At 46.4% G+C, this 12,424-nt stretch overlaps 1 protein-coding gene across 4 annotated transcripts in view; it reads right to left on the bottom strand.

Annotated features, from left to right (window-relative positions):
* ARHGEF12 (Rho guanine nucleotide exchange factor 12) overlaps nucleotides 1-12,424 on the bottom strand; it is a 75,411-nt gene that overhangs the window by 20,319 nt on the left and 42,668 nt on the right. For all 4 annotated transcript variants that reach the window (XM_053996923.1, XM_053996920.1, XM_053996922.1 and 1 more), the window contains 16 exons: nucleotides 11,442-11,540; nucleotides 10,474-10,523; nucleotides 9,638-9,695; nucleotides 8,873-9,051; nucleotides 8,393-8,470; nucleotides 8,108-8,227; nucleotides 6,942-7,076; nucleotides 5,579-5,650; nucleotides 4,864-4,956; nucleotides 4,387-4,497; nucleotides 3,845-3,943; nucleotides 3,158-3,200; nucleotides 2,933-3,038; nucleotides 1,589-1,726; nucleotides 1,061-1,093; nucleotides 144-258 (listed from right to left, as the gene is read on the bottom strand). In XM_053996923.1, the coding sequence (XP_053852898.1) occupies nucleotides 144-258; nucleotides 1,061-1,093; nucleotides 1,589-1,726; nucleotides 2,933-3,038; nucleotides 3,158-3,200; nucleotides 3,845-3,943; nucleotides 4,387-4,497; nucleotides 4,864-4,956; nucleotides 5,579-5,650; nucleotides 6,942-7,076; nucleotides 8,108-8,227; nucleotides 8,393-8,470; nucleotides 8,873-9,051; nucleotides 9,638-9,695; nucleotides 10,474-10,512 (1,419 nt within the window). In that variant the 5' untranslated portion in view covers nucleotides 10,513-10,523; nucleotides 11,442-11,540. The remainder of the gene's footprint in view (nucleotides 1-143; nucleotides 259-1,060; nucleotides 1,094-1,588; nucleotides 1,727-2,932; nucleotides 3,039-3,157; nucleotides 3,201-3,844; nucleotides 3,944-4,386; nucleotides 4,498-4,863; nucleotides 4,957-5,578; nucleotides 5,651-6,941; nucleotides 7,077-8,107; nucleotides 8,228-8,392; nucleotides 8,471-8,872; nucleotides 9,052-9,637; nucleotides 9,696-10,473; nucleotides 10,524-11,441; nucleotides 11,541-12,424) is intronic.

The raw sequence follows: 12,424 nt of genomic DNA, 5'->3' as shown, positions 1-12,424 counted from the left end.
CAATTTCAGCTCTTAGGTTTGCTGTGCAGCTCAGCAATCCCAGATCCTCTTGAAACACAAAAACCACAGCGATTTTTAATTTCTGTCCTGCACAGCTGGGGTTTGAATTGCACACAAATCCTCTGTGGCCACGGCAGCACTACCTTGATCTTTGGCAGGAAACCAATCCGGCCCCGCTTCTGCTCCAGGTTCCGAGGCTCTTTGACTTTCACTCCCAGGTGTTTCATGTAGGTGAGGATCACATATTGCATGGTGGAGCTGCCAAACACAGAAAAACCACTGAGGTTTAAGGGAAAGATATCGGGGAAATACATTGAGTCAATAAAATTAAGGTCAAGGTTGTGTTGAGAAGTTCATTTTTAAATTCAAGTGATGAAATGAACGGGAATAAATCCCCAGAGAAAATGGGAAGGCTCAGCCAACATCAGAATTTATAGTTTTGTAAATTATGGAGTAAATAAAGGTGGAATATAGGGATGGGGAGGCTCTGGTGCCCAGAGAAGCTGTGGCTGCCCCTGGGTCTCTGGCAGTGTCCAAGGAGCACCTGGGACAGTGGAAGGTGTCCCTGCCCATGGCAGGGGTTGGAATTAAATCATCTTTAAGGTCCCTTCCAACCCAAATCACTCCATGATAAAATGCACAGAAGCCCGGGAGGTGAAAATAAAATTCTAAGAATTACACAGAAGGTCCTAAAATTCTACACTAAAACCATATTTGATGCCACATTATAGCTTTGAGTTATGGTAAAAATAAGCAGCAGTAAAAGGTTACTGCAAAAAGGAGGAAAAGCTGCTCAGATAAAAACTGAACAGGACAAGGCACACAGAGAAAATAAATGTTAGAGCAGATTGAAGCAGTTACAACACAAAACAAAAATAAACACAAACTCTCAGTGACAGTAATTTTTAAGATGTGAAGCACAGGCAACAAACATCAGCAAAGAAGAGGCTGATGAATTCCAATGATTTAAGCCAGGGGATTCAGGAGTTTGGAGAACAGCCGGGAGAGGGCTGTCTTGTTCCATCAGCACAACACAGCCCGAGCTCCCCACTCCCATTACCTCTTGTCTTCTTCCAGAGGCTGAGATGTCATCCTAAAAACAAGAAAGGGTTTAAAAATGGAACTCAAAACCCAATTAACACCCGGTCCCATCCACCCAGAGCATCAGTTGCTGTGTTGAAGTGTCCTTTAGAATGTTCAGCAGTCCCAGCAGGGGGAAAAAAATAAAATCAAGAATCAAAAGTGAAGGTTCAGCTGTGGAAATTGGATTCAGCCCACATTAAAAAGGAGAAAATGGGTTGTGAAGCTGTTGTTTCTACAGGAAAAGGGCTCTGATCTAATAATGCTCAAGCTGACAATGGCAGCATTCCCTGCACTATTTCACAGCAGCCTCCTGGACAGAACAGCCTTCACTTCCCTGCTGCCTCAGCCCTGGCTGCCATCCCCCAGCGAACACTCAGGGGCAGAAACCTAAACACAGTGACGCCAAATTCCACCCCCCAATTCCCCCAGCCCGCTTTTTCTGAGGGGGCACCTCTGACATTAAATTATTTTTTTTCCCCCCACCTCCCTGTTTGCTGTCACTTACAGGACCTCCTCGATCTTGGCGAGGATCTGCTCTGCACAGCTCCTCTCCTTCTCCACGGCGCCGCGGTCGCGGAGCCGCTCCGCGTCCAGCCTGCTCAGCTCCCCCTCGGCCAGGGTCAGCCCCATGCTCCTCTTCTGCCTGCAAAAGGGCACAGGAAGCATCACCTGCAGCTGGACGCTGCCCCGTGGTGCTCAGGGTGTCGTCACAGAGGGGTTTTGGGGGTGTTCAAAGGATCCGCCTGAGGTTTTTAGGTGTGAAATAGTTCATTGCCAGTGGCGGGCACATTCTTTTCTCTTTTAGGGTTTTTTTCATAGAGGAGCACAGAGAGAAGAAAGAGAAAACAATTTCTATTTCTGCTCCTCGTTTTTCCCATGTAGAATGTGTTTAGAAAATTGTTCACCTAAGGTAATTACTGAATTAAATTCTAGTGAAGATTGTTTGAGCCTGATGGCCAATCCAATCCACCTGCATCTAAACTCTCGAGAGAGGGTCACAAGTTGTGAGTTAAATATAGTAGTAAGAAAAGTAAGTGTATAGCTTTAGTATCTCCTTTAAATAGTATATTAATGTATTATAGCATAGTTATAATAAAGAAATCATTCAGCCTCCTGAACTGGAGTCAGACATCAGTATTGCTTCCCACCGAGTTCACCTGCATTTACAATAATTGCTGAGCTTGGCATGGAGCTCTCAGCACTCCACATGGAAAAGCAAATGAATTATCAACTTCTACTGCATGCCTGTGACAGCTCACAGAATTCACAGATTCACCAGCTTGGAAGAGACCCTAAAGACCATCGAGTCCAACCCAGCCCCAGCACCTCAACTCAACCCTGGTACCCAGTGCCACATCCAGGCTTTGTTAAACACACCCAGGGATGGTGACTCCACCTCCCCGGGCAGAACATTCCAGAGCCTTATCACCCTTTCTGTAAAAAACTTTTTCTACCATCCAACCTAAATTTCCCTTGGTGCAGCTTGAGCCTGAGCTTGAGCTCTGTAAAGGGGATTATTCCCTGCCCAAAGGGGAAATGGAAGGAAAATAGGGACAGGAAAAAAAAAATATATAAGCTGATTATAAACACAATCAGTAAGAGAGATTTATACAACAAAACCTCAAAAAAAAAATACTCTGACATTTCCTCACAGCTTCCAGGAATGAAGAATCCAAGCTCTAGGATTGCAATTGATGACTTGATTTAAGGATTGGCCACAAGGTATATTCCTGGTATATCCCTATCCAGTCCAAGAGGATTTATATCTCCCTCAGGTTTCCCTGTGCTGGAACACTGACTGAAATCAAATATGAATTAAGAGGAAAACTCCACAGAGAGCTTTTGGTACCTGAAATCTTCCAGGTTCCTCTGAACCTCTGGACAGACTTTATCCTGCATGGTTTGGATGAACTGGCGGTGCAGCTCTTCAGGGAGGAGCTCTGGCCTTCTCCTGTCTGGGAGGCAGAAAAGTCACCAATTATTCCTCTGGGAACAGTCCCCACCTTCAATAAATCACTTCAATGAAGTCATTTCCCTGAATTAACCCACCCTCTGCCCTTCACTCCCATCCTACCTAATTCCAAGGAGATTTCCTCTGGAACTGGGACTTTCAGGTTCTGCAAAAGGAAAGAAAGGCTGGGAGAACCCTCAGAGAAACCAGCACCCGAATAAAACACACAAATCACTCCAGGAAATTCCCTCAAAAGCCAAAATCATCCAATGTGAGCACCTCCTGGTTTGAAAAGGGGAGACTCCCATGAATGTATTCTAATTCACAGGATTATTTAAGATGAACGTGTGGTACATAAAGCTCTGCTGCAGCTTCTGGGAGTTTAATTCATGACAGCAAAGAATTTTCTCAGCTTTCCAACAGAGACATAAAATTTCCCAATCCTTGGAACAGCCACATCAATACCCACAGCAATTATTAACTAAAAAGCAACGTAGAAGAGCCAGAACTTGCTTACCTACCACTAAATTATTTCTCCTATCAACAACAAATCCCCTGGGATTTACTTTATTACCAGGCATCTGAGGCCATTCATTCCCTGGTAACATTTCAACAAAAATACTTAAAACTTTTATTACATTTTTACATTTTAGGAAGCTGTTTATTGAACATTATTCCGATTTTGATTTTTTAAAACGATTTCTTTTGGAGGGCTTTAACCCCCACAGTTTTTCACAGTTCAGGTGAGTGGAGAAAGGTCAAAGTCAGCTTGCTGGATGTGTAAAAATGAGGAAAACAAGAGGAACCTACTGCAGCTCTGTCCAGGAAAAACTGGTAAAACTCCAGGAAAACACGCCGGGTCTCTTTGGAGTTGGTCTGTTTGTACAGGTCTGTGTAAAGGTAGCACAGCTGTGGGGAACAGGAGGGTGAGAAATGAGGTGAAAACCATGAAAACTCCCAAGTTTTCTTTCCAGTATTCCAAGGAATTCAGCAGTGCTGGGTTGAAACCTTTCCCAGCTCCTCAGGGAGGTGCCCTGGCAGAGGGAAGGGGCTGGAAGAGGAGCACAGGGAGGTCAAACCTTCCCTGTAGACAACTAATCCCACACCTTGGGGTGGAATGAGAGGCTTTCAGGAGATAAAGAATTATTTGTAAGCAGCCAAACGTAAGGGGAGCAATTATTTTTGTGTTTTTCCCTTTATCTGAGGAAATAAATGAGGATTTATCACCCTCAGGCCTGCACAGAGTGTGCATTTCCTTGCCAGGTCATGGCAATGAGTGCTACACAAGGTCTGGTAAATTCTGGTGAAGATTCCCAAACGTGAGCCAGGGAAACAATTGCAGAGCTTCTCACCAGTGCTGCAGGATCAAACTGGGACACCACGTGGTGCAGGAGGACAGCCAGGTGAGCCGGGCGGGATTTCAGGAGCTCGATGTTCTGGAAGCAGCTGCACTGCCCATTAATCTGCAGGGACACAGGGAATTACATCTGAATTACTGAGGAAGAAGAGAAAGGACAGCTCAAATAATTCAGAGTAAATATGTGGTAGCTGTGCTGCTGTGACAAGAGTTCAGGCTTTAACAAAAACTAAAGAAAATGAAATAATTTAATTCCTAGAAAGCTTGAAGTTTGGAGAAGAAAGAAAAATAACAGACTCAAAGATGGATATTGTCATGAATTCCCCGAATGTTTCTATTTGTAAAGATCAGCAACAACGGGAATACCATTCCCAAATTCTTATTTCACCCTACAAGAAGCACTCAGCAGTTTAGGAAGAGGGGAAGAGAATTCTGCTTGGTGGGGAAAAAAAGGCTAAAAAGTCATTCCCACCTGCTCCTGCTCCGTGTCAAAATCATCATCCTCAGCTCCAATGATCTGAGTCCCCACTCGGGACAGGGGACTTCCAACACTGGACTGGGAGTCCTGGCAAGAGAAGGAAGAAAAACACAAAGCTGGGATTGTCCCTCACAGTAAAACCTGGAGATGTTCTGATCATTTCAAAACCTCCACCTTGGATCCCCCTCCCAGGATCCAAACATTCCCAAACTTCAAATCAGGGGGATCAAGGGCAGCTGCAGCACCTGCAGCCAGGAGCACACCGAGGGGGAAATGGGGCTTTGGCAGGACAAGCAGAGGAGGAAGAGGAGAACCCAGGAGTCACCCCAAGGATGATGATGTGTTCAGACAGCTCTGCACCTCCTGCTGAGCTCCACTTGTAGCCCTGCTGGAAATGGCAGCCCCCAAATGAGTGAACATCCTAAAAAAAAGGGCTGGACTCAAGGAATAAAACATGTGCAACTGCTCTCCTTATTCCAGGCCCAGCTGTTTTACTGCTGATCAGGTATTTCTTGCCTCTAAATGGCCCTGCTCTTAAGCTCCATAAACATTTACTCTGCTAATTAACTATCCCTGCACCACTTTAATTGCACTTTATTTTCTAAAGCAAAGTTCAGGCATGCTCCATTTAGAAATAGGGGAAAGCAGCAAGATTTTAATGGGCCTGTTAGAGGAGGTGCTGTTGTGACACTTGATGTCTTGTACTCACAGTGTCTTGAAGCTCAGCCTTTTCTGGGCTCTCATCTGGATAAATCCTCTCCTTCAGGCCACTGCGAGGGCTCTGGGAAAGGGAAGTTCAGTTCTGGTAAGCAGCAGCAAATCCAGGGAAGGGAGAACTGCACAGTGCAATTTGTCAGCCACAACAGCCAAAAAACTTCTCCTTTCTCACAGGAAAAGGAGGTGTGAAAACCCAGAGTAAAATCTGTGTCCTACAGGCACAGTTAAACAAAAAAAAAACCCCAAAACTAAAGTGAATGCAGAAGTTTTGGTCAGAAATCTGGTGACAGTGAGCAGCAGCAGAGCTGGGAAATCCCCAGCCCTTGGCTTTTCCCTTGCTCTCTCCACCTTTTCTCACAGTTCAGCTCTCTCCTCCCATCTGCCAGCAATCCCCTTGCTCAGGAAGCCCAGCAGAGCCTTATTTGCAAAACCCACGTGCTGCTGGCCCATCTTCAGTGTGTGCAAAGGTTTTTCCAGCCGGGCCACTGCTCAGGCTGCTGCTTTCCAGCCTGGCTTTTTCCCAGCTGCAGAACTCTTTCCACTTCCAAGGGTTTCTTTCACCCCTGATCCTTAAATTCCTCAGAGCTGGATTGAAAAGCTGGAATGTTTGGTGTGCCAATCACCTGCACTGATCAAATACCATCCCCAGAACTGACAGCATGATGATTATTAGGAAGTTAATTATGAATTTCGTTGTGCATTTATTAAACACAGAGTGGGATGTGGTCAGATTTGGAATGTTTCAAAACAGAGTCGTGGATGCTTCCATCTCACCCACCTCCCTTTCACTTCCAACTGCTGGGACAAATTTAGCTCCCACATCCTTAAGTTAATCAACAAACTTAGGCTAAATCCAAGCAGAGAGTCTCAATCCCCCTGCACTAATCAGAGAGTGACTTAATTAAGGATTAGGCACCAAGGGAGAGCACAGGAGCACACAGATTGGTAACTAATGAGTGAACACACCAAGAGCCTTTGCTGGTGGCAGGAACTGAAGCTGATTTGGTGGAAGGAAGGCTCTTTCCCACTTTCAGGGCAAGCTGCCTGCATCTGAGTCACGCTGCTGCAGTTGGAATATTCCCTTCAAAGATGCTCTAATTGCCAAATGAGTTTTGAGAAACATGCTGGCATCCCTGGTTACAGGGATTAATGCCAGGACGGTCTAATCCTGGATAAAACCCCCAGAATTTATTCTCTCCCAGTCTCTAACACCAGTCCAGTATAAGAGGTTTTCATAGGGAGAAGGTTTTGGTGGGCACTGAGTAATGCACAGGACAACACACACACAGAATCTGCCAAGGAAACCCAAATGCAAGAGGGAGAGAAGCAAAGCCCTGGGGCTGCCCCAGACTCACATCAGCAATGTCACTGTTGGGTCTGGAGGGGCTGTCACCACTGAAATCCAGTTTGCTGCCACTGTCCCCACTCTCTGCCTCCCCCTCGCTGATCTGCAGTGACTCTGACACAGACCTGGAGGACAGGACTCCATCCTGCAAAGATGAAAGCAGAATATTTGAAGAGACCATCCTTAAGAATCAACTCTTTGAAAAGCCAGGCAGCTCACGTTACTCATAAAAGCTTAATTTATCTAGAAAAGGCTGCAGCGCTTTTCTACGAGAAAACAACCACACCAAATTTTCAGCACTTTTAACACAGGGGAAAAGGGAAAAATGACACAGCCTAAATTCATTTTTTTTTCAAAAGTGAAAACAAAATTGTTTAAAGCTTCCAAGAATGACTTCATGGGTGTATTTGAAGTTGCACTGACAGATAATAAACACATCTTTGCTTGCACTTGTTCTTAAAAGCAGGTTTTTCACAGATGAGAGCCCACTGCTAAATGAATTAAGATTAAGAAGACAGTGCCAACTTCACATCTCAGCTGCAGAGGGTGCAGCCTGCCTGTCCAAGCAACTGCAGCTTGCTCATGATGCCTTGTGCAGGCTGGCCTAGAGCAGAGCTGGGCAGAGCTGCAGAATAAAGCAGGGATTTATTCAAAGGATTTCCTCCATGGATCCACCTTGGGCAGCACCAGAGCCCAGCCAGGGCTGCACCCAAGAGGAACCAAAATGGTCCCAAAATGAACCCAAGATGAACCAAAATGGCCACAAAATGAACCCAAGATGAACCAAAATGGTCCCAAAATGCACGAGCGCTCCCGGGGGCTCTCACTGGGATCAGCTCTGCTCCATTTGCACCTTGCAGTTCATTGTCCCATCCCAGCTTTAGCCCAGGCACTCCCATCCTGCTTGTTTTTCTCTCTCCAGCCCACGCTGTTTGTGCTCCTGGGCCTGAGCTTTGGATCATTTGTCCTTGGTGCCCAGCTGGAGCAGGAATTGTTTTGTCTCCCTGCTCTGTGCACAGAGCTCAGCATCCCCTCATGTGAACCCCAGACCCACACACCAAAGCAGCACAGAATGTGAAAATATAAAACCTAAAACCTGAGGCATCACCCAGAACCCCACCCAGCCCCTGGACTGTGCCTGGGAGCACTCCCCAGAGCAGGCTGAGCCCGTGTCACCTGAGTGCAGCCCGTGGCCTTGCAGAGCTGCTCCTGCAGCTGAGGAATGTGCTTCTTTGCCTCCTGGATCTCCTTGAGCAGGCGGGTGGAGGGGGTTCGGCTGTACTCCTCCTGCAGGATCTGCAAAGGAATTGTTTGTGTCTTTTGAATTAACGCCTGCACATCTGCTCACCCAAGGAGCTGCTACACAAAGTCTGTTTTACACAGCTCTGCTAATAAATTGAATTAACAACCCCTCTTTGCATCACTTCCCCCAGCTCCCTCCAACCTGCACAACCCCAGTACCTGCAGCCTCTCCTGCTCCTTCTGGAGCATCTTCCTCAGAATCTCCACCTTCTGGTTGTGGACAATGTTGTTCTCCTCCTAGGAAGTACAGAGAGATTCAGGTTGGGTTTGCTGGGCAGAAAAGGAAAATGGACATGCACATTTTTCACCAACTTCCTAAAAACAGGCTCTGAAAAGCCCTGTGAGAAGCAATTCAAATTTCCAACCCTGTCCTATGTATTCTTTCTTAATTTTGAACAGCTGTAACAGTATAAACAGCTATAACAGTATAAAAACCTGTATTTCTATTGTCTCAGATAGGACTGCATATTTATACTTGGAAAATGCTTTTTCGTAAGTGAATAAATACCCACAATAAATAAACATAAAAATAATTTATTATATAAATATCCCAATGCCAATCTGAAGTACAAAAAAAAAATTCAGGCCAAAACAACCTGAGTCCATTTCTCCTTTTGGGAAGAGAGCTCCAAACCTTACCCCCATGAGCACCGGGCTGGTGATCCTTTCTGCATTCCCTGACGTGCCAGGCGAGTGGGGGGATGCCATGATGGGAGACATATGCCCAAAAGCTGCCAGATCCACGTCGGAATCCGCCAAGGGAATCTGGGGCGACCCTGGAGGGCGCCCCTGGACAGTGAGAGCTACATAGGAACCCGCTGTGGGGACACAAGGACAGGCTCAGGTCACACACACGGGGACACTGCCACGCTTCCCTGACTTCCCTCACCCTGCAGACACAGCTCCCACCATTCCTCCTCCCAGCTGAACCTGAGGGCACTGCCCGCTCTAGAAATCTGTTTAAATCTCAGATAGTCCCCCAAACTTTCATGAAAAGCAAGCAGTCCAACTTCCAGCCCAGCAGGTTACATTTGCAGTGCACAAGCACAAAATAAACCATCACCACCTCCTTCCTCATACAAGAAAATCCTGCAGTGCTGTGCAGGCATCACACAGCAGTGCACAGTAAGTGCCTGCCCAGCTGTGGTATTTAAGGTGGAAATAAAAGATGGGGCAGCACCCAGGCAAGGCTTGGTGGTAATTCAAATATTAAGTTAAGGAGAAGCTACAGGAGAATGTATCAGCTTAAATTCAGGATGTCAAAATCATTTCAATTTCACTTCCCTGTTTCAAACACTCCCTTTATCTCTCAGCATTGACCTCACCCTTGGCACCTGGCAGGGCCCTCAAAATGATGCCTGTGACACTTTCAAGGTGACAGAGGAGCCACCTGCCTTTACTTACACTTGATCAGCTTGACCACCTCCAAATGGTTCGAGTGTGTTACCAGAGTCCCGTTCACCTGGCAGGGAGGAGAGAAAATTCTGTGTTTGGCTCCTGATTTCCAAGCAATTCCACACATTCCAGAAGAACAGCAGCATTTTCTTCTCCCCCATCTCCATTACTGCCTCTTTCAAGACATTACCAGATACATTATTTATCCTTCTAACAGTTTATCTCAGTGAGCAGAGCTCTGTAAAAATAAAACTGTGCACACACCAAAAGAACTCAAGCAGGCAGACAAACAAGCAAACAAAAAAAAAAAAAAAAAGGCAATCCATCTCTGCCTGGGCAGAAAAACAACAGGGTAGCTAATGTAATTCATTAATTTCAATGCCTGGTTGAAATCCCAGCTCCATCTGTGTCAGGAGCTGCTGTAGCATTTTGCAGCAATAGTTTACAGAGTCTTTTAAGTTACTGACTTGATTTCTTACTTGCTTGGGACTAAAAAAGAACATGGATGTGGGAGCAGTTAGGGGGAAAACAACAATTCAGGCAGGCTGTTTATTTACAGATCATTATTAACAACTCTGCTTTCCTTCTCTTCCCTGCCATTTCTGGTTTTGTTGTATTTGTGATGCCTGAACCTGGCAGGATGCTGAACTTGCCCATAAAATTCTGAAAGGAGGATCTGGAGGAGAGTCAGCCCCAGAACACTGAAGCTTAGACCATTCCTAATGCAAACACCACAGCAGACACATCAATGCCTGTTTTTTTTTCCAGAGAAAGAGCTCATTTAAGACAAAAAAAGCTCATTTAAGACAAAGGATCCATTTCTCTCCCACTTTCAACGCCCTTACCTTGATAATTCTATCACCTGTCTGCACTCCAGCCCGCATGGCTGCTCCATCTGGAGAGGCAAGAAATCACTCAGTTCCCATTTCAATACAATCATTTATAGCAAAAATGGTTTTAAGACTTCTGTAAAGCATGCAAAATACTCCTACACTCAGCCAAGCTTCCTCTATCAGTAAAATCCCTGGGTATCGGGTCTGGAGCAGTTTTGCTTTCACCTGGCACTGGATGCACCAGGACATGATCCCACCATCTCCCATGGAGACATTTCCTCCCCCTGGGATGCAAGAGGTCAGCTCCAAACCCACCAGATCACAGACTGAACCACGTTGGAAAAGACCTTTGAGATCACCAAGTCCAACCTGTGACCTGACACCTCCTCATCACCTAAACCATGGCACAAGTGCCACCTCCAGTCTTGTTTTAAACACCTCCAGGGATGGTGACTCCATCCCCTCCCTGGGCAGGTGATTCCAGTGCCCAATCCCTCTTTCAGTGAAGAATTTTTCCCTGATGTCCAACCTAAACTTCCCCTGGCACAGCTTAAGGCTGTGTCCCCTCGTTCTGTCAGTGGCTGCCTGGGAGTAGGTGCAGAGCAAGAAATTCACTGTTCAACCCTGACCTTGCACATCCCTTCCCAAGCTGCAGCCACCCCGCCTGGCAGGAGCTTGGGAGTCTTCTGCTCCAGCTCCCAGACATTTCCAGAATCCCAGAATAATGAGGTTGGAAGAGACCTCTAAGATCATCAAGTCCAACCCATGCCCTGACACCTCAGCTAGACTGTAGCACCAAGTGCCACGTCCAGTCTTTTTTTAAACACATCCAGAGATGGTGATTCAACACCTCCCTGGGAAGACAATTCCAGTGCTTTATTATTCTTTTGGTGAAATTTTTTTTCCTAATATCCACCCTGTACCTTCCCTGACGTAGGGGATGCCCATGGAAAGCTGGCAGGCTTGGGGGATGCTCTCACCTTCCTTGACAGACTGCACGAAGACGGGGTTGTCCCCGCTGACCGTCAGCCCGAAGCCGTTCTCATCCCGCTGGATCACCACACACCTCTGCACCAGGCCTGGGGACACAGGGGCAGCACAGGGAGGGCAACACAAAGAGACACGAGCCAGGCATCAGTCCAAAATCTTATCCTCCCAGATAATCACACAGTACTCAAAGGAACGGGGACAGCACAGCACAGGGAAAGTAGAGGAGAGACAGGAACAGGGCAGCAGTCCAGAAATGGAGAGGGATGTCAAGAAAGGTCAAGCTTATTGCTCCAGCTACACGAAACAGAGATGCAGACAGCGCTGGCACATCAGACACAACCTGAGGGAAAAGCAGCTTTTAAAGAAGAGCAGCAGTACCCACACCAATGAGCAGGATTTCTTTTGTCTGCATTAATAGTTCAGAGGGCTGCACCAACACCTCACGGCTTCTACAAGCTGCTCTAAAACAGAAGCACAAATCCCTCAGAGTAATATGAGGAGGTTGAGCTAAAACAGATTTATTGATCAGGAAAAGTTCTCCCAATTCTCAGCCAAAATCTCCTCCTGGGGCACCTTCTGCTCCAGGAGAAATATTGCACGGAGCCAGAACAGCAGAGGTGAAGGAGTACAAGCCACATTGAACTGTCCTGAACAGGATTTCTGAAATAAAGAGCAGTCCAGGGCCAAAATCCCAGGAGATGAGTTTGAATGTGCCCCTCCTTTAATCTGCTGTGAGACATCAAAGACAACTTGTTTTGTTTCCTGGTATACTCAGTATAATGTGAACACAAATGCTGCTGCAGAGATAAATTCATTTCATAGGTGCAGCATTTGGACCAGGTGGAATGTTGGGGATGTCTTTTGTTCACCTGGAAATGGGACCAGGGAAAGACAAAGCACAAGCAAGCAGCAGCCCTGGCATATTCCTTGCCAAGCACTTTCTTAGGAGCAGCTGCAGAAATCCTCCCACAGC

Source organism: Vidua macroura, chromosome 22, assembly GCF_024509145.1.
Source record: "Vidua macroura isolate BioBank_ID:100142 chromosome 22, ASM2450914v1, whole genome shotgun sequence".
Taxonomy (NCBI): Eukaryota; Metazoa; Chordata; class Aves; order Passeriformes; family Viduidae; genus Vidua; species Vidua macroura.
Note: the sequence above shows the minus strand (reverse complement) of the source record. Positions and strands in the feature narration are given on the sequence as shown.